The sequence below is a fragment of the Lampetra fluviatilis genome, chromosome 51 (genome assembly GCF_964198595.1).
Source record: "Lampetra fluviatilis chromosome 51, kcLamFluv1.1, whole genome shotgun sequence".
Classification (NCBI taxonomy): domain Eukaryota; kingdom Metazoa; phylum Chordata; class Hyperoartia; order Petromyzontiformes; family Petromyzontidae; genus Lampetra; species Lampetra fluviatilis.
This window is the reverse complement of record NC_136325.1, coordinates 2,357,984-2,383,396: the sequence shown is the minus strand read 5'-3', so window position 1 is coordinate 2,383,396 and position 25,413 is coordinate 2,357,984. Positions and strand designations below refer to the sequence as shown.

At 47.3% G+C, this 25,413-nt stretch overlaps 2 protein-coding genes across 2 annotated transcripts; both read right to left on the bottom strand.

The window, feature by feature from the left end:
* Positions 1–2,520: 2,520 nt before the first annotated feature.
* LOC144948761 (olfactory receptor 1500-like) lies at positions 2,521–3,498 on the bottom strand. The gene has a single exon (XM_078878408.1). The coding sequence runs from the start codon at positions 3,496–3,498 to the stop codon at positions 2,521–2,523; it is 978 nt and encodes a 325-aa protein (XP_078734534.1).
* Positions 3,499–21,539: 18,041 nt separating this feature from the next.
* LOC144948760 (olfactory receptor 1496-like) lies at positions 21,540–22,526 on the bottom strand. The gene has a single exon (XM_078878407.1). The coding sequence runs from the start codon at positions 22,524–22,526 to the stop codon at positions 21,540–21,542; it is 987 nt and encodes a 328-aa protein (XP_078734533.1).
* Positions 22,527–25,413: the final 2,887 nt, after the last annotated feature.

The window sequence follows — 25,413 nt, the reverse complement described above, 5'->3', positions numbered from 1 at the left end:
TGGATGGAAAATAAAAGTGTGGTAGGGGGGGGGCACAGGGTGGCCTCAGGAGAGAGGGGGGGGGGGCAGTGAAAAGGTGTTTTCACGAGTGTCCCACGGCGTGATGGGTGCTGCTGGGGGTAGGGAAGCAGCAGTGCTGAAAGGAGAGGGTGACAAAAGGAGCAGGAGAGAAGTGAGAAAGTGGAGCGATTTTAATGTTTGCAGTAAAGCAGAAGAATAGGAGGGATGTAACAGGGGGGGGGGGGGGGTAGTGGGTGCTAGAGCTGTGAGTAGGCAGCAGGCTTGCCGAGTAAACGAGTGTGTTGAGAGTAAAAAGAGATGGAGGTGAGAGACAGCACGACCCTGTGTTCTTGGAGGCACTCACAGAGGTGGAGGATAGAAGATAAGCACTCGATGGTGCTCTGAGATTTAAAGAGGTAGCTGGAAAGTGCAAAAAAACAACGTCAGGCGAGGCTAGGATGCATACATAAAACTAGGCCCTCATTGCCAGGAAATGTTATCTCCAGGAGCACGGGTAGACACACCCTCTTCCCAGCATGCACAGTGAGTGAGCGCATCGCCTGCCAAGTGCCGCTTATAACGCGCTCCTCCAGACAATTTCTTGCGCGCGCCTTTATTTCGAAGTTCAGTTCATGCGTAGACACTCACTGCGTGGTGAACTCGCGGTGAGCGCCTTGGTGGTCACTGCTATCATACCCAGACTCTTGATCTCCACTTAAGACTTCCCACCTTTTTCACAGACCAAAGACAAAGATCTCCCGTGTAGCTTTAACATACTGTTGGGGCAAGTGCTGTTAGGGAGCACCAGAGGTCGCAACCGGGTACCCGATACCCGTACCCTACCCGATACCTGGCTACCCGTACCCGGCCGGGTACGGGTACCCGTTTGCGACCCTGGTGCGGCCGGGTACGGGTACAGGTAGGCCGTGAGTCACCGGTGAGTAACCGTTTGTCACTCATTTCGGGTAGGGTACGGGTACAGGGTACCCGTTTGCGACCCTGGTGCGGCCGGGTACGGGTAAGGAATCAAAACCCGTTTGCGACCTCTGGCGAGCACCTATGAAGTCTGGCACGGTACACGGTGGGGTGGGTGGCAAGCACCACACCCGGTCGCCTTTGTCTCCCCAGTGGTGATGTTTACACACCGCATCATGTACTCATTTGAGGCAAAGTCGACCTAGGGGAGGCCCAAGACCAGGTCAGATAATCGATATTGGTGTTGGCCGTGAGCGGAAATCAAACTCTGTTCGCTGGTTTCATAGCACAGCGCGTTAACTGCAACAACTACCTCTCCCACCGGTAGTGTTAGCGGTAGTGTAGTGGTCCAAACCCGGACACGCACACACAGAATATATGTCCTGTGTCAGCGACGATAAAAACATCGAGAGTGGAGGAAATAACTTAGTCCGCTGCGGATTCTTCTGTGCAGGAAATACATCTCCGTTTGGAATATCACGAGGGGTGAGTTCGGCACCCAAGGGGTCGTGACCCCTCGTCCAAACGCTGGCTCCCGCGTCAGAGATCTTCCACCACGTTGGCCTTGTCGCGTGTGCGTCACAATGACAGAGAATTGCGTCAGCCATGCTGGAGAATTGACGGGAAGAAGTGAGAAACCCGTGGTTTAATGAGGTAATTGGCAACAACAACAACAATAACAAACGCCGCCGTTCGTCACGAATGGGACGGGGGGGTGACGTCACCACGGCGCTTGTGCCAGGCCATGTGCACTCCGAGGCTACGTCATTGACAGACAAGACAAAGATCCCCCGTATAGCCTTAACAGACTGTAGGGGCAAGTGCTGTTAGCAAGCACCTATGAAGGCCTGAACGGCAAACGAGGAGGTAGGTGGCCAACACCACGTCCGGCCGCCTTTGTCTCCCTAGTAGCAGTAGGTACTCATTTGAGGTTGACTCGACCTAGGGGACGTCCAGGACCGGTTCAGATAATCATCACTGGTCTTGGCTGTGAGCGAACTTGGGACACCGGGTTCATAGTGCAGCGCACTAACCGCTACACTACCACTCCTCCTCCATCATTGACGCACACATACAAACACACACGCGCATTCACACAGCTACCGTCAACGTGTGGAGGACGAGACTTTGATACCTCTGTTACATCCCTCAGAAAATAATACGAACATATGACTCAATTGATATCGTTACGTTTAATATTTGGCGAGATGTTAACTACCTCGCCTGGTATAGAGGAGGTCGTGGGTTCTATCCTGATCCTGATGTTTGTGTATTTGGAGTTTTTGCATGTTCTATCCGTGGTCTTATAGATTTTTCTCCGGGTCCTCCGGTTTTCCCCTCCACATTTCGAATCAACATCACGCGTTTAGAGTATTTGGCTGCTATTATACATTTCCACACGATAAGCCACTTGGTTGAGCTGTCATTTGTAATGGCCAGGTCGCTTCTGAAAAAGAACTAAATATCCCAGTGGGTCTTAGTGGGTAAAATAAAATAAAAAGTTTAATTTTGGTTTGGTATACACGTGCTGTCAGTTGACAGTGTTTAGTCCCCATTGACGCAGACCTTGCGAGACGTGAAAGATGCGACCGATCCAAGAACTAACTTTTGACAATATTTGATGGACGCTTGCCTCAATTCTTTGGTCCGAAAGAAATAAATGAGTACGTTTGCAATCGGCACGACAATGACGGGGAACTGAACGGACATGGTCACGGTCCTCACAAAGGCACTCTGCGAGTCTCCGACCACGCGCGGGACCAGCACCAAGGTGAACACCACCGAGGAGCAGACGACGAGTGCCGAGAAGTGCGTTATGAGGGTGTAGAGCGCCTTCCTGTTAAAATCCTTCGAGTTCATCCTGATGCACTGCCGCAGGATGCCCCAGTAGGTGAAGGCCATCACACAGAGTGGTGCCACCACCGTTAACACCACGCCCACCAGACCGCACACTTCGTTGACACGGGTGTTGGAGACGGAGAGCTTGAGCAGACTTCCGTGGTCGCAGAACATGCCCTGCAGTTGGCCAATGGGTACCCACACCGTCAGACGCATGATGAGGAGATGGATGACCAGTTGAATGGCGACACAAATCGTCCACATGAGCAGCAGCGCGGCAAAGGACCGATTCGTCGTGATGATGGCGTGGTAGCGCAGCGGGTAGCAGATGGCCGCATAGCGGTCCAACGCCATCACGGCCAACGTGAGGAACTCGTTGCTCACGAAAACGTTGATCCAGAACATCTGCGTGACGCAGGATGCGAACGGGATGCGCCTGTCGCCCGTCAGGAGGATGTGCAGCTGCATGGGCACGAAGCTCGTGCAGCCGATGATGTCGCCGACTGCGAGGTTGCACAGGAAGACGTACATGGGCTTGTGCAGCTCCGCGCACAGCGCCACGGTGGCGATGAGCAGCAGGTTGGCGAGGACGGCCGCCGTGTACGTGGGCAGGAATATGAGCACCTGTATGGCGGACGGGAGCTCAAACGTGGACAGGAGGAAGAGGGAGCTGCCGTTGTCCATGTCGTTGTCGTTTGCTTTTTTCTCCTGGGCGAACAGCATGGTGGAACGAACCCCCCGTTTTCACTGCTTTAATACCCTGGCAAAATAAAAAAAAAATACATATTCTTGATTATTTCAGTAAATTCACGTAGATAGAAAATATAAATAACAAAATTAAATTAAAAATTAAATAGTAATAATTAAATGAAAGCAAAATACCCCATGACGTTTCGATCGCAACACAAGCAGTCTTCATCAGGCGGAGATAAAAGAGGGCAAGCCTCCGAATGCAACTGCTTAGAAGGGTTTCCAAAGTGAGTGGGTGGGGGACGAGAGTTGGGGGGAAGAGAGCTTGTGCAGCGTAAACAGCATGGGTGGGGCAGCCAGTGCTAATATAGGAGTAGACAATGGGGGAGTTGGGAGGAGGACTGTGCGTACACAGCATGGGCAGAGAGACAATGGGGGGGAGGAAGGGGGTAGAGATAGGGGGAGAGCGGGGGTAGAGATGGGGGGGGGGTCATTGCACCTCACTACACACATCCACACTGCTGAAGGTAGAGGTTGACAAGAAAACACAAATCAAGTCATGACCCAAAGTGGTTGATGACATCTTTCCAATGATAATTGTTTTTTTACCCTTTTATCTGGCAACAAAACTGACACCTTTTTTACAAGGAGTCATGTTTGCATTGACCACAATACCTGTGGTCGGAATGCAAACAAAAAACACAACTCTGATAATGTATGCACTGTCCTTGAATATGATTGGTCCACACCCGAGACAGCTTTCCTTAGAGCCTAGTCTCACATGGTGTTGGACCAGATGACGCCAAAAGGCATAGTCTCACATGGTGTTGGACCAGATGACGCCAAAAGGCCAGGTGAGACTAGGCTCTAAGGAAAGCTATCTCGGGTGTGGACCAATCAATTTCAAGGACAGTGCATACATTATCAGAGTTGAGTTTTTTGTTTGCATTCCGACTGCAGGTATTGTGGTCAATGCAAACATGACTCCTTGTAAAAAATGTGTCAGTTTTGTTGCCAGATAAAAGGGTACAAAAACAATTATCATATTTTGCTACTGGCAAAGGATGGTCCAATGATCTTTCCAATGATTGCTTAGTTTAAAACCGTTATCTCGGTTGAAATGTGTCTTTGTCTGTATATATGGATGGCTTCATGAACGAACTTTTGTTGATAACTAGTCAGCTTGCAAAGTACTATCGTCTTAGAGAAATCAATTTCCTGTGAGCCAGCCGCATTAAAGTAATGATCAGCCACGGCAGAAGTATTGGTCCTGCCGTCTTTCAGATCTGCATTACGTTCATAAACACGGTCCGAGACATGTCATTTAGTTTCCCCAATGTAACTGCTGCCGCAGATACAGCTTAGTTTGTTGACGCCGGGATATTGCATGTCAGGAATCTTGTCATTCACAGATGGGATGAGGTGACGAATTTTATGCACTGTGTTAAATCGGACCTGGATCTTGTGTTTGTTCAAGATTTTGGAAATCTTTTTGGTTATCCCTGCTATGTAAGGCAAGTTGCCGGTTTTGATTGGATCTTCAGATGGCTCCTTCCTCACGGTGGGGGTGATGGCTTTGCGGATTGTGGAGTCCGAATATCCATTTGCCTTGAGAGCCTGGTGTGCATGTTTGAGTTCACTGGTCAGGTGTTCATGGTCGGAGATACACTGAGTTTTATGGTGTTGCGTTTTGATGAGGGAATTCTTCTGGGATGGATGGTGGTGGGAATCAGGTTTTAGGTAGGCGTCAGTATGGGTTACTTTCCTGTATACAGAGTGGCTCATTGAGCCATCTGGTCTTTTTTGGATTAAGACATCCAAGAAAGGTAGAATGCCATCCTTATCTATCTCCATGGTAAATTTGATTGCTGGGTGTATGGAATTGATGTGGTTGAGGAATTGTTTCAGAGCCGGTCGGCCATGTGGCCAGGTGACAAACGTGTCATCCACGTACCTCTTCCACAAGGACGGGCATAGTGTGGATGCCTGGATGGCGTCTGTCTCAAATTTTTCCATGAAAATGTTGGCCACAACTGGAGATAAGGAAGACCCCATTGGGGTGCCTTCAGTTTATAGAATGTTCCATTCCAGGTGAAGTATGTATTGGCGAGGCAGTGTCTCACCAGGGCTGGCACATCAGCATTCAGTCCTTGTTGGACCAAATCTTCAATTATTGCGATGGTATCGGGCACAGGAACTTTGGTGAACAAATAAACTACATCAAAACAAATGAGCAAATCACCTGGGGACAGTGAGATGTCCTTAATTGACGATACCAGGTAAGCTAAGTACAGAAGAGGTGGTCTTACCAATGAATGGCTGCAAGGTCTCAGATATCGGGCCAGTCTGTAGGTGAGTGAGCCAATGGTGGAGAGGATGGGACGAAGGGGTATATCTTCTTTATAGATTTTTGGTAAGCCATATAGTTTGGGTGGTGTAGCAGCAGAAGGTTTTAAGGAAAACCGTTTGGTCTGTTTAATTAATGTAGCTGAATCAGTGATGATACTGTTCGTTTTTGTAACGAGGCAGATGGTGGGATCTCTTTAATTTTTTGTGTAGCTACCATCATTAAGTAGGTCCTGAATTTTGATATTGTACACATTTTTGTCTATGATGACCCATGACATTGCCCTTGTTGGCTGAGAGGATGACGATATATTCCCTCTTTTTTAATTGAGATAGTTCAAAACGCTCCTCCTTACTGATGTTGCTGACTGGTATCTTAGCACTTTTGAGGGTTGCAGCGATTTTAGATCTTGTCACGCCTGCAGTAATGTGTCCCAAACCTTAAGAGCTACATCTACCTGAGCAATAATGTCATCCACTGGTATGTGTTTGGGGGTGACTGCGAAGTTCAATCCTTTCACCATAATCGACTTTAAACCATCGGAAATTGGGATATTACTCAGATTGATAACAACCTTGTCAACATTTAACTTTTTAATGTGTGGATCTGGTTTTTTCTTGGAAAGGAGGTTGAATTTGGAAATCAGATTATCTTTACATTTATCTGACATTGTAGCGGCTGATGAAGCAGTCATGTTATCTACATGTTCCCAATCAGACGTAGACATTTTTTATGTTAATATTAAGTGTGATTTCAAGAGTGTTTTGTCTACATGGTCCAGTTCAATGCGGAGCAGTCTAATTCTCTCAGAGATCAGGGCCAAGCTAGCTTGGAACAAAATTCGTTTGTCATTGGAAGATGTGACAGCAGCAGAGGTCAGTGTGAATGAGGTCGGTATTACATTAGAGTCGCGGCATCTCTACAGAAATGTGAGTGACTCGATCAGATGAGCTTTCTTGTCTCGGAGTTTGTTAAAAGATCTTATGGTGATGTGGAAACCCTCCCTGTAGACTTAAAACTTTCGTGACTGCAGGGATTCATATTCTTGTTTCTTTCGGTAAAGTCACGTGACTTCACCGAAAGAACCAAGAATATGACTTCCTGCAGTCACGAAAGTTTTAAGTGAAAATAAGTATAACCCGTAAAAACAAAGTTTTTCACTATAAATCCTTTATATGCGTGGCAGCGAACTTAATATAAAGGATTTAAAAATATATTCGCCTGTGGAGGACGCGGGGATCGATCCCGCGACCTTTGGCATGGGAAGCGAGGGCGCTACCAACTGCGCTACTCCGCCACGGCCTGTTGAGGGATTACGCTCTGGGCTCTTACACTCTGACGTTCAGCCAAAGCCATGAATGCGTTCTATTTGAATATAGGTCAAATATTTTTTTTTGCCTAAAAAGTGTAAAATTTTGGAAAAAAAATTTCACGAACAATAATTGTCTGGCACAACGAGTCTGTGTGGAAAATGTCAGCTCGATTGGATCACGGGAAGTGGGTTAAAAAACGACCGAAAGATTTGCACGGTCCTAAGCAAGCACGCAAGCAAGCAAGCAAACACGCGAACTTAATATAAAGTATATAAAAAATGCAAGTGAATGAAACAGTTGCTAGGCACATCATAGACAAGTGCCGTGTCACGCAGTGCGCTGTTGCTACCCGTCAAACCCGGGGCATTTCTATTGACCATCACTCGCGAGTGCGGTAACAGTCACACACAATTACAGATCTTGAGCGTCACGACATTTAACTCTTTAAAAAAAATAAACCGCCCGCTTCATTGAAGATTAAACTGTTCCTATTAATCATCTCTGCTGATAAACTTTTGAGATTGTGCCACGTGTTGTCCGACGTTTCGCTCTACATTACGGGCACTTCTTTAGTAACTGAATCGTGGTCACGAATGGTGATCATCGAGTCGCCGGAGGTGGGGTCTGCGATGAAAAAATGTTAACTCCCTCGCCTGCTGTGCAAGAGGTCGTGGGTTTGATCCAGGTCATCCGGTATTTCCCTCCACATTTAGAATCAACGTGCATATTTGACTGCTATACATTTCCACATGATGATAAGAAACTTCATTGAGCTATCATTTGTGGCCAGGTCGCTTTTGTGCCAAATATTATCCGTAATAGATTTATTTTTGGATTAGATCGCGTAACCCAAAAAACCGCCATCTAATCCAAAACACTTCTATTCAAATATACAGCAGGCGTCAGGGTCAGGATCGAACCCACACCCTCCTGCATGCCAGGCGAGGTAGTTAACATCTCTCCACCACGGCGACCCTGCTGAAGAGAGCAGGGGAACACGGACCAGAATGGAGGTACAAAAAAAACGGCGCCTTTAGGCTGGATGAGTGAAGGACTCGGGATTTGTTGCAGACAGAAATGAGAGGGGAAATGCAAGCAAGGGGAAATCGCACGCAACGATTTGAAAGCAATAAGTGGCATCTACAGGCTGACTCGAGAGTGGATGGAAAGGCGGCTGACGCGATGTGCAATGGGGGGTAACCCGACCGCGTTTGCGCATTACGAGGAAGCATCCTTGCGCGAGCATGCGGGACGTGCTCAGTCCGCTGACCATGAAACTCAGGAAGACTGCATACGAGAGAATCGCAGTTTGTAAAGTGTGGAGGTTACACGCGCACAAATAATTGTTTTCAGCAGCATCATTGAGAAAGAGCATTTCAGAATCAACAATATCCTGTGCAAATAAAGTAGATATGGTGAGAAAATGACAGCGCCGAATCCTGGATGACTCCAAGGATGTTGGGGCAGACAGAGGGAGTGGATAGGGTACCGGGACCAGCCTGTAATGTCAAGTCATGTGTCATCAGCGTAAATATAAAAATTTGTGACAAAATTGGACGTGAATTTCTTTAGCAGAAGCAGGAATTTAGCGAACAGCAGATGACCTAGGATAGAGTTCAGGGGAACACCACAGCGGAAAGGTTCAAGAGACAAGGACACGGCTTTGGTGGAAACAAAGGAATAACTTAAACAAGGGGCTGAGCCGTGTAATTGTTCGGTCACTAACCTAACGCACGACCTACGGGCCAAAATGGCAATCAGTGGTCAGAATAAAATAGAATCCTCACTTGAGGCAAATAATCCAACTCGCCTTGTCCTGTCTCACACCCCACTCAACTAACTATTTTATTCAAAATGGTCTTCATGATACGGTATAATCTAGTATTCAGGAACATCATTCGACATAATCTGCTGTACTGTGTGTTCTTAAAGATCTTCTTCTCTCTGCTCATTCTGGATCGCTTTCTCACTTGCTTCTTTTCGATTTAGCAACCACTCATTGACGCTATCGATCACTCTGCGCCTACACATCCAAGTATGTCGAACTTATTTCACACTGTACATAGCCAACCGTGCGAATGCTCCTAGTGCATACTCCTCCCTGAATGGCTACAATACGAAAATGCTGAAAGTGATCAGATTATAAAAACAATTAAAATACCATATATCTGAGGAATAACTGACAAATTTGCCCGTGTTTTGCAAAAGCAAAACATGAAAGTAAGATTTGGTACGGTACACAAAATTCAAAACTAGTGTTTCGTACTAAAGATGAATTACCTAAGTTATTAACAGAAGGTGTAGATAGGATCAATTGCTTATGCGGTAAATGCTATATTGGACAGATGGGACGTAACATTAGCGTAAGACTAAAAGAACACCAAAGAAACATTAAATTATCTCAAACACAACTGTCGGCAGTGGCACAACATGCTTGCCAACAAGGACACTCAATTGATTTTGATAACGTTGAAGTGTTATGCCAAACAAATTAATACTGGCCAAGACTAATTAGAGAATCGACTAGTTGCTGTTCTGCAGCAGTTGATGGAGCACCGTTGTTTTTTTCTTGGCAGATCCAAGCCATGCAATAGCATGTCGTACAATATTATACTTGCAAAATGTTTCTGTTGCCCTTCAAAATCCTGTCTTACAAACTCCAAGATAACTCTTAACCTCCTCATGACAACCTCCCGCACTATCTTTATTTTATAACGATTTACCTCAACACGTCAGCATATCAGCAGGCAAACATTATAATCCTAATGCATCTGACCCAGTTCAATAGTCTTCGGCGCATTCCTGCCACATGCAACTGGAGCACCAGGCAATTCGGTTTGCTGCAAGGCAAGTTTGACAGTCTACAAACCGCCCAGCTTAAATCCCCAAAGCTTCTGCAAAAATAGTCATCATGCCACTGTAGGAATCAGAACGACAGATATACAAATCGTTCATTTTTCTGCTAAACGGTGACCGCATGTTGACGTAAAGAACGCCAGGGTCACGAAACTCTACATGGAGTCAACATTGAAATGTCATATCTGACACGATCGCCGAGAAGCAGGCACTCATTTTTCATGGTACATTGGAACTATGAAACTGTTAAAAAAAACATTTGCCTAATTATGTGTCGTAATTATTGTTGTCAATAATCAAAACGTAAAATTATGATGTAGCATGTATTTGTGTCGCGATTATTGCAATAGTTATTTATTTATGACAGCAACAAAAACAATGCTAAATACCCCAGCCTAAATGCTGCATCGTTTTGAATTAAGTTTTAAATGCAAAAGCTAGAACAGTGATGATTGTCTTAATACAGAGTGCTCAACCAACTCCTCCCAAAAAACGACAAAGCTGCGTGGTCGCGCTTCCGGTGAGCTCCTCTTACCTTGGTGTTAAGTTTCCCTTACCAGGCACCCTGTGAATTTTTCCATGGCACTGACTTTATATATTGCATTGGGGTGGTCACGTGGCTTCGGGTGGGCGAGGGTGGCGCGAGGCGTGGCTGGTGGGTGGAGAAGTTGGCATTGCATTGGCAAGAGGGACGCTCGTGGGTCTGACGCCCTCCCATCAAACGTACGGCAAGAGTGAGAGAGAGAGAATGAACCAATCACTTTCTCGACGACAGCAATACCGCGAAGTGCAAACTCTTCTATTATATGTCTCAATTATTATTGAAATATGCGGGTATAATTGGCAGTTGACTGCGTCACATCTTACTGATAACATTGGCTTATTCAACACCAAATATATGTTTCATATCCCAAGGCACTTTAAAAAGACACTTTCTTACCAGGTAAGGACCACTAAGCTACATAGCTCTTTTTCAGATGCGGCCTGGCCACAAATGATAGCTCAACAAAGTGGCCAATCATGTGGAAATTTATAGTAGCCAAATACTGTCAATGCATGTTGATTCTAAATGTGGATTGTAAAACCGGAGGACCTGGAGAAAACCCCACGCGACCACAGGGAGAACACGCAAACTCCAAACATAGAGTCGTCAGGTTCGGAATCGAACCCAAGACCTCCTGCATACCAGGCGAGGAAGTTAACATTTCGCCACCGTGGCGAGATACATATATGTCCTATTTGTTGCTCAATTTTCATTACATGGCATACACATGCAAACAAAAAGTATGTAGATGTCTACCAAGGCCAGATATGCATCGGTGCTGTGCAGCCGTCTTAATCCGTCGTCATTGTAAGAATTAATGCTGCATGCATTTGACCTAAAGATGCAATTATCTTGTCCTGCATGTGCACCTAATGGTCTTTTTTTCTTTTACAAATAGGGCAGGGAGTTAGTCTCTAACAATCCTCGCGGGAGTGCGCACTTTAAATAACTAGTGCTGATTACCTGGAGACGGGGCCGTCTTAAGGAGCTTCTCTTGGCCGTTCTGCGTATTCCCCCCTTGCCAACAGTGGGGTTCGTGACGACGAGACGCGATCGCCCGCATTGCCGTGGCCCCCCTGGGCAAGCAGGAGCGCTGGCCCGGGGCCGTTCCGTGATCGGCAGCGCAGCGAGAGGACCACGTCCTCGCAACTCGGCGAATGGCCGTGAAGGTGAACTTGGCAAGCCGCCCAACCCCACTCATCCCCGTGTTCACGCTAATTCTGTAGTATCACGACGGTGGTCTGAGGAGAATCAGCGCAGCTCCCCTATGGCAATGCCACTCAATCAGTAATGCTTCCCTATGGCAATGCCACTCAATCAGTGCACCTCCCCAATGGTAAGCCACTCAACCCAATCAATCAGTGCAGCTCTGGCCATGGGGATAGTTTGCATTGTGGGGAGGGGGGGAACCGGAGCGCAACGCCCCCCCCCCCAAACTGGGCACCTTTATAAATTTATTTTCGGTTGTGTACAATTAAGATAGTAAATACATTTATTATATGCATCCGCGATTCCTAATATGAGGGACAAAGCGAACCCCTGTCCCAACCCTCCCCCCAATATAGAAGTTAATCTCCGCTTATTATGACAGCGAGTAAGTGGAAACGGCATCGAAGCTGACTTATACATCTTTTCCACACAATGGATAAGTCAAGATACATGTAAATGTTGCAGTGGCATTGTGTCCTCCCAGTATCCATCTAATGTCACACATAAAATGCAAAATATCTACTCGGTCAATGTAAAGTGCAGGAACTGCCGCCACCCAAAACCCCCTTCTGTAAGGGAAGAGTTCCAGGGAAATGCTTCTGCACTCGAATTGTTTTAAAGCAAACTCTAATTTCCCGTATACATAATGTTAAAACCAGCGGTTGCGTTCCGAGCCGATATTTCTGGGATTTTTTTTCTTGTTACTTCATATGGCTGATATAGATGCACAGCAACAACTACAATTTCACACTCAGGCAGTCAAGCCAGACAACCATGTCAGGAGCAGCGGAGTATATCGCTGTGATGTCTTCTTCACATTTGGGGATCGTGCATAACGTTGTAAAATGTTGTACGGCCTGTTCTGGATGACCACAGTCGCACACTGGAGAGTTTTTAATTTCCCATATTGTGCATCAGATAACCGCATCTGCCATGGATTGTGCGAATGCGATTTAGGGTGGACCATGAGCTTCGCGAAGGATCAAACCCTGAGATCATATACGTTGGGTCTTTCACAAGGCGTTTTTTGTGAGTTCTTTTGAACTGCATTCAGCTTTCCAAGGTTCATCGGGGTTGAACTCCCATTACTCACGGTTAAGCGCATTGGTCCAAAATGGCTTGCATGACTTCAAGCGATGATGAGGGACGTTATTGAGGTCCTAATGATTGGGACGGCGACTCTTTTTTCGATTTGCAGGACTTTCCAGAGAGTTGCAGCGTTACGGCGTATGGGTTGGGCAGAGATGTGCAACAGCACGGGCAGCCAGGGTGTTGCAGTCGATTTCAGGGTTCCAGTGATACACCGCATTTCAATGTTTCGTTGGAGATCAACAAGTCAAGTGTTGACTACTTCTGGTCCATGGCTACAGAGTACATATGTAGTGGCATAGTGTAGTGGCATAGCTCTGGCTGCTGGCAGGAAAGGGAATCCGCGGCGTACGGCAGCCCTGATGTCAGCAGGCCAGGATATACATGAGAGGGGTATCTAGGGGAAAGGTCACAGGAGGGGCACACCAGGAACCTGCTAGTAGGTTCCAGAAAGGGGACGTGGCCGGGGGTGGAGCGAGGCCACGCTGACAGTATTATAGGCGCCCCTGTAGGGGACCTCGGGGCTGTTGTTGGAGTGGGATCCCCGTCGTGCTGCTGAAGTCCTTCGTGAGCGTTCTTCTCATTGTCTTCCCCATTCTTGTCGTCATTTTCACCATTCTTCTCACCGTTGTTTCCTTCTTCACCATCTCGGGGCGCAACAGTCAACTGTCTTGACTGAGTAGCGTCGCCGACAATAGAAGGACTAATTATTAAGAGTGTAAACTCCGATGGTGCTTGTTAATAAAGAAGTGCCTCCAAGTCCTATCGGCTCCCAGTTAGTCACTACATTTGGCGTCAGAAGTGCTAAAGAAATTGAAATTCGTCATGTCAAAACCGGGAAAGAGGAAGAACCCACCAATAGTGTCCTCTGGAGATGAGGACGACGGGGATGTGATCCCCTTGACAGCCCCAGAATCCGGGACTCCGGTGATGTGTCCCGAGGCGACGATGCCTGCAGAGCAGCAGGAGAGGGACGTCGGCCCCTTGCAGCTGCCGGTCGGAGAAGGGTAGCGCTTCCTCACCGCGCGCCTCGCGGGCCTGCTCTCTGTCGCAGCACAACTGGTCGTCCAGCTCGGGTCCATGTTGCCTACCAGAAATGCTGCGGTATGAGGGCAGGAGGCGGATGGTTCACCTTCCGCCACCGCACCAGAGCGGGAAACGGCGAAGTTCCCGCCTGCGCAGGCGGCCACCATTTTGTCTGCCGCGGGCATGGCACAGCAAGTGACCGCCATTTTGTCGTCCAAGCGGAAATATCTTCCTGCCAAATTCGAGTCACCATCGGCGGCTTCTGCAGGGACGCTGTCTCTATGGAAGCGCCTGCCTACCGTCCGCGAGTTCGTGGCCGCAGGGGGTGACTGGACAAATTTTCACCGCCGTTTCAAAGTGTCTTGCACCCTGGTCGGGTGGTTAGATGCGGAGGTGCTATGGGCTCTGCCCACGGTGCTGGATGACAACTCCCTGGCAGGAAACTCTACCTCGGGCATGCACTCAGATGGCTGCCATTTTTGATCCACCGTCCAACGCGCATCGAAGGTTCGTGCTGCGGAGAAGAGGGGAGGCCGAGACGCCTCTCGCCTTCCGCAGCGCGCTGCTGGCCTTGGGCCATGCGGCATACCCGCGTATGGAGCAGACTTCGCTGTATTCCGTGGTGCTGGAGAGACTGCTGTGGCTGGCCCAGGAGTTTGGCATCTCTCCACCTGTCACAGAGGAGGACGAATTGTCATCCCTAAAGGTGGCCCGCTGCATTCAAGCTCACATCAACTTGCAGCAGTGGCCCGGGGTGGCTGCCTGAGCGGGACTCCCGGAGGACACAGAGGAGCCTGCGCTGCGGTCCTGTGCGTCGTTGGTCTAGAATCCACGCGGGAGGAAAATTAAGGGGCAACCACTGGAGCAGGAACGGCAAGAACGAGGCCCCCTTCCAGCGTGGAGGTCCACTATCGCCTACTTTAAATGCGGCCAGCTGGGCTACATCGCCAGGGGGTGTCGCAACAGCACCAGATCGCCCTCCTCGCCTTCGACGTCCTCCGCCCCACCGACATCTGCTTCCTCAGGCCCGCAGGCAAGTCGCGATGCATCAGACACCCGGCCGCATATGTCGGTGGCATCCATTGCGGACGCATTTTTACATGGGTACACTTTGAACAAAGGGGCACCAGAACAACTTCTTACGGACCAGGAGAAAAATTTTCTTACAAATTGTTAAGGGATTTGTGCGATTCCCTGGGAATGAAAAAAATCTGGACATCGCCCTACCATCCCAGATGGACAGGATGGTGGAGCGCTTGCACAGGACCCTTACATCCATGTTGTGCCAACAGGTTAATGAGGCACAGTTGGACTGGGATTTACACATTCACGGAGTCCTGGCCGCTTATCGGATTGCCCCTCATGCCTCAACAGGATTCTCCCCGTTTTACCTCATGTATGGGAGGGAAAGTGACCCCCCCATGGTGGCTCAGTTGGACATGGACCTGGCCAAAAAGGCCGTTATGCCTATGCCCACGCTGGTCACGATTAGGCAGCTGACGGAGGCGCGGGAGACGTCTCGATGGAATTCGGCTAAACGACAGGCCGCGAATGAAAAACTCGTAGGGCAATGGGAGTCCGGGACCCCATGGACTGCTGGGGACAAGACGTGGTTGCATTGTCCCCAGGTGCCCCTGGGTACATCCCCTAAATTGCACTGGCCATGGCAGGGCCCTGTTGAGATGGTTGAGGTCAAGAGGCTGCAGTGTGTGCGTATACAGGTCGGTCGTTGTCGCTGGTTTGTGCACCCGTGACAGTTGAAACCCTATATTCCACCCTATGTTGACAGTTCATCTCCACCTCCTAAGTGCCGGGTGTCTGACGTGTCCGACGAACTGGGGCGGGTGAGCCTGGAGGTTATGCCTCAGAAGGATTCCATTGTATCACCCGCAGGATTCCAGCGCCTGACACCCGCAGACCCAACGGCAGCACCTCTGAAGGACAGACCGGGTGTGAGGGACCGGTTGCCATCTTATTCTTCCCAGGAGAAGCTGTGCCCATTAGGCCGTGGGCCTTACCTGGTATAATTAAAAACATTCTTTAGTTTTAGAGCCACACAGTGTGACTGTGTGGTCACCTCAAATTACATTTTAAGAGGGTGCTGCTGGTGCACAAATGAGCTGCGGCCTGTAACACATGAGAGCCCGACCTCGCCCAGGAAAAGAGTGATTAAGGAGCCATCTTCTGCAGTGCTGGAGAGAAGTTGATCCAAGCTGCGGAGTCAGCTAGAGCACGGGGGAGCCAATAAGGGAATGGTCGGGAGTGTAGAGATGGTAGTCATACACAAATATTATCGAGGCAGAGAGACACACAGACACAGGAACAGGTTTAAACAATCTTCATTTTACAATGCAGGTGTGAACACATGCATTGGGGTCATAGCCATAAAATAATATATCAGAGTTCAGAGCAGAGCGGTATTTCAGGCCCCATGTAAAGTGGTTAACTGGTTCGTGTGCTCTCCAAATCTCAACAGGTGTGCCTTAGTAAAGTGATTTTTGAGGATGTCCATTTCAAAGTACAGTACTGGCTCATGTGTGATCATGTTTTATATTAAAATTTTCAGGCAGATTGGGTGAGTCCAAGAGGAGTGTTATTGTGTCACGAGATTCTTTCGGCCAAGTGGTTGATTCAGGAAGAGTGTTTATTAACAGGTTCCAGAGTTTGTTCTAGGCACATTGTTTCATACAGGAGGAGTATTATGAACAGGTTCAATAGTTTTCAGGCACAGTGTTATTTAGGCCTCTACCGGTCATTGCAGCGTGTGTGCTGGCCATGCCCTACCTCCGGCGTGTGCTTTTGAGGAAGGAGAGTTTGTCATTGACGATTCTCCCAGGCCTCTATATTTATTCAACCCGAAATAAATTAGCGTTCCACGTCTACAGTACCTGATTTTACTGTGGCTAGGAATCTTCCAAGTGTAGTGAAACACAATCGTTATGTAAAATTAAATTGAGAGGCTATATGATAAAGGGAGGTGACACCACACCTCGGAACTGCAGGGATGAGACTCCCGACTTATGGTGCTGAATGTGAAGGTTATCAAGACCACTGAGTGGACAGAGCCTCTCTCCCACAGCTCGTGGGTGTGAGGTGGAGGGTGATTGGCAGACAGCCGCCGGAGCTGTCAGTTGGGGAAGTTAATCGGCAGCCACGAGGCTGTTAGTTGGGGGCAATGTAGGGAATAGGAGAGTACATTTATAAAGGGGTGAAATAGCAGTCTTAAGACAGCGAAGCCTGGAGAGGAACGGGAGTGGCTAGGTTATGAAAGCGCCATATGAAGTTATAGGATGAATAAGTATAGGAGTGTAAATAACAAGTTACTGGTTGTGAAGTAATTCTATTTTATTATAAATTGTGTTACCCATTCTGGGTACAAAATAAAAATGATTGTCAGTCTTCTCGTTCTGTTTATATATAGCAAAATGTAGGGGACGTTACACAGGCATCCACCCAACTGCAACTAGTAACAGGTGTGCCTTCACTTCCTCCAGCTCAGGAGTCTTGAGGCTGTAAGCCGCTCCCGCTCGAGACCAGGACATAGTATTCCAGGAATTAAGTGAAAATTATGAGATTTCGTCAGGAAGCATTTCCAGGATCAAGAATCCATTGTGCAGTTGGGTGACTTTTGTGGAAACACGAGTGGTTTGATGAAAGTTATTGTTTTTGTGTTGTGTTTTGTTGTGTTTTGTTTTATTAAAGTGTGTTGATAAGAGTCGGTGGAGCTTCGGTTAGGTTGACTGCACTGAGGAGTGGCTATGTACTGGGAGCTTGAGTGGCCTGGACTGCTTTACGAGAGGTTGAAGAGTTGTCATTTCGGACGCACCCTCAACTCACACTCTGGCCACCAAACTGATTTCCACAGCCTTCGCACCTGGCAATTAATGACTTACTTTTATACTTTCGTGACTGCAGGAATTCATATTCTTGGTTCTTTCGGTAAAGTCATGTAGATAGATAACAAAAATCTAATTAAAATAAAAAAAACCCGCGACGTTTCGATTGCAACACAAGCGGTCCTCTTCAGGTGGAGAAAAAAGAGGGGACAAGCCTCCAAATGTAGCTGCTTATAAGGGCTCCAGAGTTAGTGGGCGGGGTAAAGGGGGGGCTGCGCGAGAGGCAGGGGGAGAGAGAGAAGGGAGAGGGGCAGAGATAGGAAAGGGGACCGCGCGAGATAGGGGGGAGGGGTAGAGATGGGGGGGGGGGATTGCACCTCGCTACGCCCATCCATACTGCTGACGGTAGAGGTTGACAAGGAAACACGATTTCAAATCATGACTCAAAGTGGTTGATGACATCTTTCCAATGATTGCTGAGTTTAAAACCGTCGTCTCGGTTGAAATTGTGTTTGTGTCTGAATATGGATGGCTTCGTCAATGAATCTTTGTTGATAGCCAGTCGGCTTGCAAAGTACCATCGTCCTAGTGAAATAAATTTCATGTGAGCCAGCCACATTAGAGTAATGATCAGCTACGGCAGAAGTATTGGTCCTGCCGTGTTTCAGATATGCCTTGTGTTCACGAACACGGTCCGAGACATGTCTTTTGGTTCCCCCAATGTAACTGCTGCTGCAGGTACAGCTTACTTTGTAGACACCGGGACAGTGGCGGCTCCTGCAAAATCTCTCAGGGGGGGCACATGTCTGGATGATTGATAAGGATAAGGTCCACCCATGCAATGGATAAATTAACTCCCTCTACACACATGACTGTGCCGCCGTCCACCATAGCAACACCATTGTGAAGTTTGCTGATGACACCACAGTGGTGGGGCTCATCTCTGGGGGGGATGAGTCTGCCTACAGGGACGAGGTGGAGCGGCTGACAGCATACTGCAGGGGCAACAACCTGCTCCTTAACACCGCAAAGACCAAGGAGCTCATAATAGACTACCGGAGAAAGAAAACGGACACTCCACCACTAATCATCAGCGGGGACTGTGTGGAGAGGGTGGCAGACTTCTGCTTCCTGGGAGTCTACATTGGGGAGGGCCTAACCTGGAGCGCCAACAGCACTGAGCTTCTGAAAAAGGCCCAGCAGAGACTTTACTTCCTGAGAATCATCAGGAATAATAACATCACACAGAAACTGCTGGTGTCCTTCTACCGAGCCTCCATCGAGAGCATTCTTACATACTGCATCTGTGTATGGTACACCAGCTGCACAGTGGCTCAGAGGAAAGCGCTCCAGAGGGTCATCAACACAGCCCAAAAGATCGCCGGCTGCCATCTCTCCACACTGGAAGAACTACACAGTTCACGTTGCATCAAAAAAGCACAGATCATTCTAAAGGACTCTTCACACCCTGGACACTCACTGTTTGAGCTGTTGCCATCAGGCAGACGATTCAGATCAGTCAAAACAAGGACAAACAGATTCAAACAGAGCTTTTATCCTACAGCGATCACCACACTCAATAATGCTAATTCATTATTAAGTAATAGTGTTTACAATTGAATGTGAAATAGAGATGTGCAATGACAAAATGTAACCTTATGTGGATATGTGGGTATACTTGGGCTGTTTTTATATATAGTATAAATTGATTATTTTTCATTTAATTTTATTTTTATTTTCTTGTTTTATTTAATTTAAATTTATGAATGATGCCCTGACTGGTGAGCATTTTAAATTTTGTTGTACTGGTGACAATGACAATAAACGATCTATCTATCTATCTAAAGGCAACTTCACTTCTTTAATATTAATGAAAAATAAAGTGACTCTTACAATACATCTTGTTTGTTTCTATACTCACTATTAAAACAAACCACTCAAGTTTCTTTTATTAAAGATTCCACTAGGTGGCGACAAATTATATTGTTGGATGAAACGTGCTTACGTATGATGACGTAAGCACGTATGATGACGTAAGCACGTTAGGGCGAGCCCTCCCGGAAGCCATAGAGAATGCATTGCAGCGCCCCCGTTCGAAAAAAAAACATCTTTGAATGTAAGTCTATGGGACCACTCGGGGCGATTCTCAGCTGGAGGGAAATCGCCCAAAAAGAGGCGGTACTCCACAGAACGTGACATGACGCTGATTGGACTATATCCAGAGGCACAGTGACGGCTAGCGTGACTCTGTGGTTGAATGACATTGGTGGTGCGTCGCCCAATCGCCCTAATGAAGAAACCGCCCCTGCACCGGGATATTGCATGTCAGGAATCTTGGCCTTCACAGATGGGAACAGGTCACGAATTCTGTGCACTGTGTTAAATCGGACCTGGATCTTGTGTTTGTTCAAGATCGTTTTAATCTTTTTGGTTATCCCTGCTATGTAAGGTAAGGTGACGGTTTTGATTGGATCTTCATATGGCTCCTTCCTCACGCTTGGGTTGATGGCTTTGCGGATTGTGTAGTCAGAGTATCCATTCGCCTTGAGAGCCCGGTGTACGTGTTTGAGTTCACTGGTCAGGTGTTCATGGTCGGAGATACATTGAGATCGATGGTATAGCGTTCGTGCACTCCAAGTTAAGAACCAATGGAGACCGATACACTGTTCAGGCTACCGATAGCAGGGGCGCGTTCAGTGGGCAGAGCGCACTGTTACACTGCACTTGTTGAAGAGCGCCTTAGAACTCCCGAAGCTCCTTGCGACAGCGGGTGACGTCAAGCACCTGCTGAGCCAATGGAACGCGCGGGTTGCTTTCGCATGCCGAGAGTTGGCAGGAAGGGAACGGTACCTCCTGTAGGTTGACTGGATTTCCACTCGCCCTCTTAACGCTCGGCGAGGCAGCTCCTCAGATCGTCAGCTCCAGTGTCACGATGCGCTCTGGACTAAACGGGTCGTTCAATAGAAATGCGCGATGGAGCATTCTTGTCTATAAAACGCACCCCAGCTTCGTTGCTATAGAAACCTGCCGTCATATGACAGAAAACGGTGGTTTATAAGATGAGATGATGTCAGTGTAAGTAGCTGTTGTCTGGCCTTGCTGTAGGCATGCTTTGTTTTTTTCTTTCCGTCCAATTTCTTTCAAACACAACTTTTAATTTGTTTTTACAAAAATGTAATCATGTTTACTTGTAGCACAGATTGGCACACAGGCTTTGTAAATATATAAGAAGGTTTTTATGACAAGACAGAAGACAGCATTGAGGAAGAATGTCAAGTATACGGAGTAGTCATTGAGCTTTTATTATTATAGCTCCAGGAGAACAGAGTGTGAGATGTATTCATCCTACGCAGTAAATTTTAGTCTTTTGGTGCCATATGGTATGATTATTAAGCATATGTTTGCAATAACAACGTTGTATAAGTAACTTAGTAAAGTAATCACACGTGCCATCATTTGATAGTGTTCTTATGCGCTGGAGAGAGATGGAGGCACAGTCTAAATGAATAGACCACAGTTACAGCAGTCAATCAGCAGTAAGCGTGCGGTGGGGCAAAGTGTGGGTACTCCCTCTTCCAAGACATCTGACCTGCGTGGAAGAGTAGGCCAATTATACCCTCTCAACGCGGATATGTAGAGCACCTCTGGATGATGCCTTCCACCAGCAGTGCTGTGAGCAAGCAATTGCAGGGCTGCACCTCTCCTCTGGCCGATGTCATTTGCAGTTGTATGCATGTACCGTTGAACTTCTTTCGTACCGTACGCAGCCAACTGCGCTAATAGGTGCGGGGAAGGGCAACAGCAGTTGATTTTTTTTATTCCCCATCGGTCCAGACCTTGTGAGATCCGAAACGCGCATTGATGTTGGGAACAAATTTGTGAAAGTGTCTGGTTGTTGCGTTCCTCAACTCCTTGGTCCGGAAAACGTAAATCAGCACATTGGCGATTGGCACGAGAAAAATGGAAATCTGAAATGCGCAGCGCAGGTTCCTCACGAAGTCGCTTTGGAAGTCCTTCACGATGCGTGGCACCAACGTGCATATGAATACAGCCGAGAAGCAGACGGCGAGAGCCGAGAAGTGCGTGACCAAAGTGTAAAATGTCTTCCTGTTGAAATCACTGGACTTCATTCGGATGCACTGCTGAATGATTTTGTAGTAGCTGCAGGCTATGGCGCAGAGTGGGAGCGCAACAGTCGAAGCAATGACCCACGTGCCGTACGCCTCGTTCAAGCTAGTGTTTGAAGTCGCCAGTCGGAGTATCCCCGCGTGATCGCAGAACATCCCCTGCACGTGCTCATCGGCCTCGCTGAACTCCAGACGTTTCAGGAGAACGTTGATGACAATCTCGATGGCGACGCTGACCATCCATATGAGCAGCGAGCCGAGCAGAGCCCTCTTCGTCGTGACGATGGCGTGGTAGTGCAGTGGGGAGCAGATGGCCACGTAGCGGTCGAAGGACATGGCGGCCAGCGTGAAGAATTCATTGGAGACGAAACAATTGACCCAGAACATCTGCGCGAAACAGAAGACGCGCAAGATGTGCTTGTCGCGCGTCAGGAAGATGTGCAGCTGCTTGGGCACGACGCTCGTGCTGCCGATGATGTCGCCGATGGCGAGGTTGCACAGGAAGATGTACATGGGCTTGTGCAGCTCCGCGCAAGTCGCTACCACCACGAGCACCAGCAGGTTGACGAGAACTGTGATGATGTACAGGGGCAGGCACATGCTGAATATGAGCAGAATCACTTCATGGGAGGCTTCAAATGTTGCAAGATAGAAAAAAGAGCTGCTGTTTTCCATTTGTGTGCGAGTTTGTTTCATTCTTCCCTGCACGGTGCAAGGAATGTTGAGATTGAATGGTTTAACTATCTTAAAGTCCTGAAATAAAAGAGAGAAGAAAACAACAATCAAACGTGCAAGAATGTAATAGAGACATTACTGGGAACTTAATATTCCACCGAGTGACCTTTATGTTTTTCAAATGATACCTGCACACACATTGGCTTTGCTCTTACCACCCAGATCACCCAGCATCAACAGTACACCAGATGGCACTGCGGGTAATGCAGCGAGGATCACAGTGCTGCTGAAATTTTTTGAGAGCCAGCTCAAGCGAACAGGCTGGCCGCCGTGCAACCCACAATACCCAGGCGATTAGTTATAATTACACATCTCATCGGTAACGTGGTCAGAAATAGCTTACGCCGTGATACTTACGTATCAAGGTGGTAAATGTGCAGCCCTGCAATGTCTTGCTCGAGCTTCACTGACAGAGAGGGACCTGTCGAGAGCCCCCTCCACAGGGTATTTGGCCTGCTCTTCCACACTGGCCACATGTCTTAGAAGAGGTTGGGGAGCACCCACACCTCACTCCATCGCGACATGCTGACCAACTAACCCGTGCAGTACCAATTGATACACAGGTGGTGGGGTCATAGAAGCTTGCTCCATTAAACACAAACTAAACTATGTTTTAAATATATCAGGTAAGGCCCACTGAGCTATGTAGATTTTTTTTTCAGAAGTGACCTAGTCACAAATGATAGCTCAACGAAGTGGCTTGTCACGTGGAAATTTATAGCAGCCAAATACATAAACGCATGTTGATTCTAAATGTGGAGAGAAAAAACCCGGAGAAGCTGAATAATAATACAGGCGACCACAGGGAAAACAGGCGAACTCCAAATATACAGGCGTCAGGGTCGGGATCAAAGCCACGACCTCCTGTATCCAGTCGAGGTAGTTAACATCTCCTAGCCACCGTGGCGCCCACATTGTTTCACCTGCCACGTTGGCTCACCACGGCATCATCGATAGTTGTACTTTATCCACTCTATAGAACTGAGTTTGATTGCCAAAATGTAACAATCAAGTCACTCGCAATTACACTTCGTAATTATGTTACTGCATTTGAATAATTGATTATCATCACCAGTGCACTTCAAACACAATTTAATACAGCCTCTACAACAGTTGACTAATATTCAGAGCATCCCCTCTGCTCGAACAGCTCCTAATTAAAAGCAGCATTTGCTGGATGTGTGTTGTCTTGTCGATACCAACTGCTACAATTTTCCGTTCATTAGTTTGATTCACACTCTCGTAGTTTATAACTGCGAGGATATTTTTCTTTCTAACCGACACGTTTTTGCCATGTCATGAAATAAACGTCGTAATCGGAAACAAGTTAGCAATGTTCCCACCATGCCCAATCGCATGCCTACATCATTTTAATGCCATTTTGAAAATAAGACATCGCTCAAGCACAATTTGGCCTTGTCTAACTCTCCGCTCGAAAAAAACAACACCTTCCTTCCTTCCTTCCTCATATATTGTCCCTTCACAGAGTGTGTCTGACTGCTGATGAGTCAGCGGATGTTGAAACCTGTCGAGGGTGTTTCACTCACGTGGAACAAATGCTTCTGAGGATGCACTCCCCCCCAAAAAAATGTGTGGCCGATTCGATTGCGTATGAATACCGTTTATTTTCACGTGACAGGAGTGGCGCTTGATGATTATTTTGGGTTCGCTTCATAATTATCAAGCCTTGTAACTGTAGTGTTAAGAATATGTACGGTGCGAAAAAAGTGCAACGTGCATCGAACCGGGAGTCTTACCTCAGAGCCGGGTTTCTCACACAGGAATGTCCACCGCGTGTATTGGCAGCATATTTATATACAATACATATATATGCATCTGCGAATCACGTGGCCACTTCCTCGAATGGCTTGCCAGGGGTAAAGTGTTGTTTTAATGAACCGTTCCATATTAAGATACCTATTTTAATGTACAACTGCTTCTGTTTAATTGGATCGCTCACACAGCTGTGCCAAGAATCCCCGAAGGTGGCTATAGTTGCAGACTGCGTGGACAGCTCGCTGTTGATGCTGCTGTGAGCCAGTTGAGCTGCAGTGGAAGTTGTATTACTCTTACCCAAGCAGAAACTTCAGTCGGGAATAATAAAGACGGCTTATTATTATTATTATTCGTGTTACTTTTGTTGTTGTTGTTTACCACCCAACAATTTCCGGAGGAAATTAAATAATTACCAAACGGGAAATGATTTTTAGTTTTACCTGTGATTAAATGTTTCTAGAATGTGTCAATTGTGTGCCAATGAAATACTGAATTGAACAGCAACAAAAAGATTGGGAACATAATACCTGTTCCTATTTGATCTCAAAAGCCAGGTTTCCCTTGAAAATAAAATATTTAGGACAGCCAACGTTCACTATTGCACTGCATGCTTTAACACTCACGAATACAACATTTGAACACTTGGTATTGCTAAAAAATCTCCACGTTTGACGTGTGAAAGGTTTTAACTAAATAGTAATTATTATATGACTGGAGGAGGGTGGGACGTTGCCAGCCCCAGTTGCTAGCATTGTCGAAATTCCTGCTTGCAACCTTCATCAGCTAGATGGCATTGTGGGTTTGGGTGGGGTCATTGATGCATGGTTGCTACCAGAATAAAAGTATGGTAGGCGCATCTTACAGATGACATGCCGACGGTCAATAGGAATATCCACTCCATGGTAGGTCCTGGTGTTCAGGATGTGTGCCCACATTCGACATCATGACCCACGCGGGAATTTAAAGTCACCCAAGAGGATTAATAATTCCTGAAGTGCCACTTTAGCCAGTACCTGGGACATGAGGTCATAGAAGGCATCTGACTTTTTAG

What these genes read in the sequence shown, in the direction of transcription:
- LOC144948761 (XM_078878408.1), bottom strand. Translation starts at nt 3,498, where the DNA reads ATGGACAACGGCAGCTCCCTCTTCCTCCTGTCCACGTTTGAGCTCCCG.
- LOC144948760 (XM_078878407.1), bottom strand. Translation starts at nt 22,526, where the DNA reads ATGGAAAACAGCAGCTCTTTTTTCTATCTTGCAACATTTGAAGCCTCC.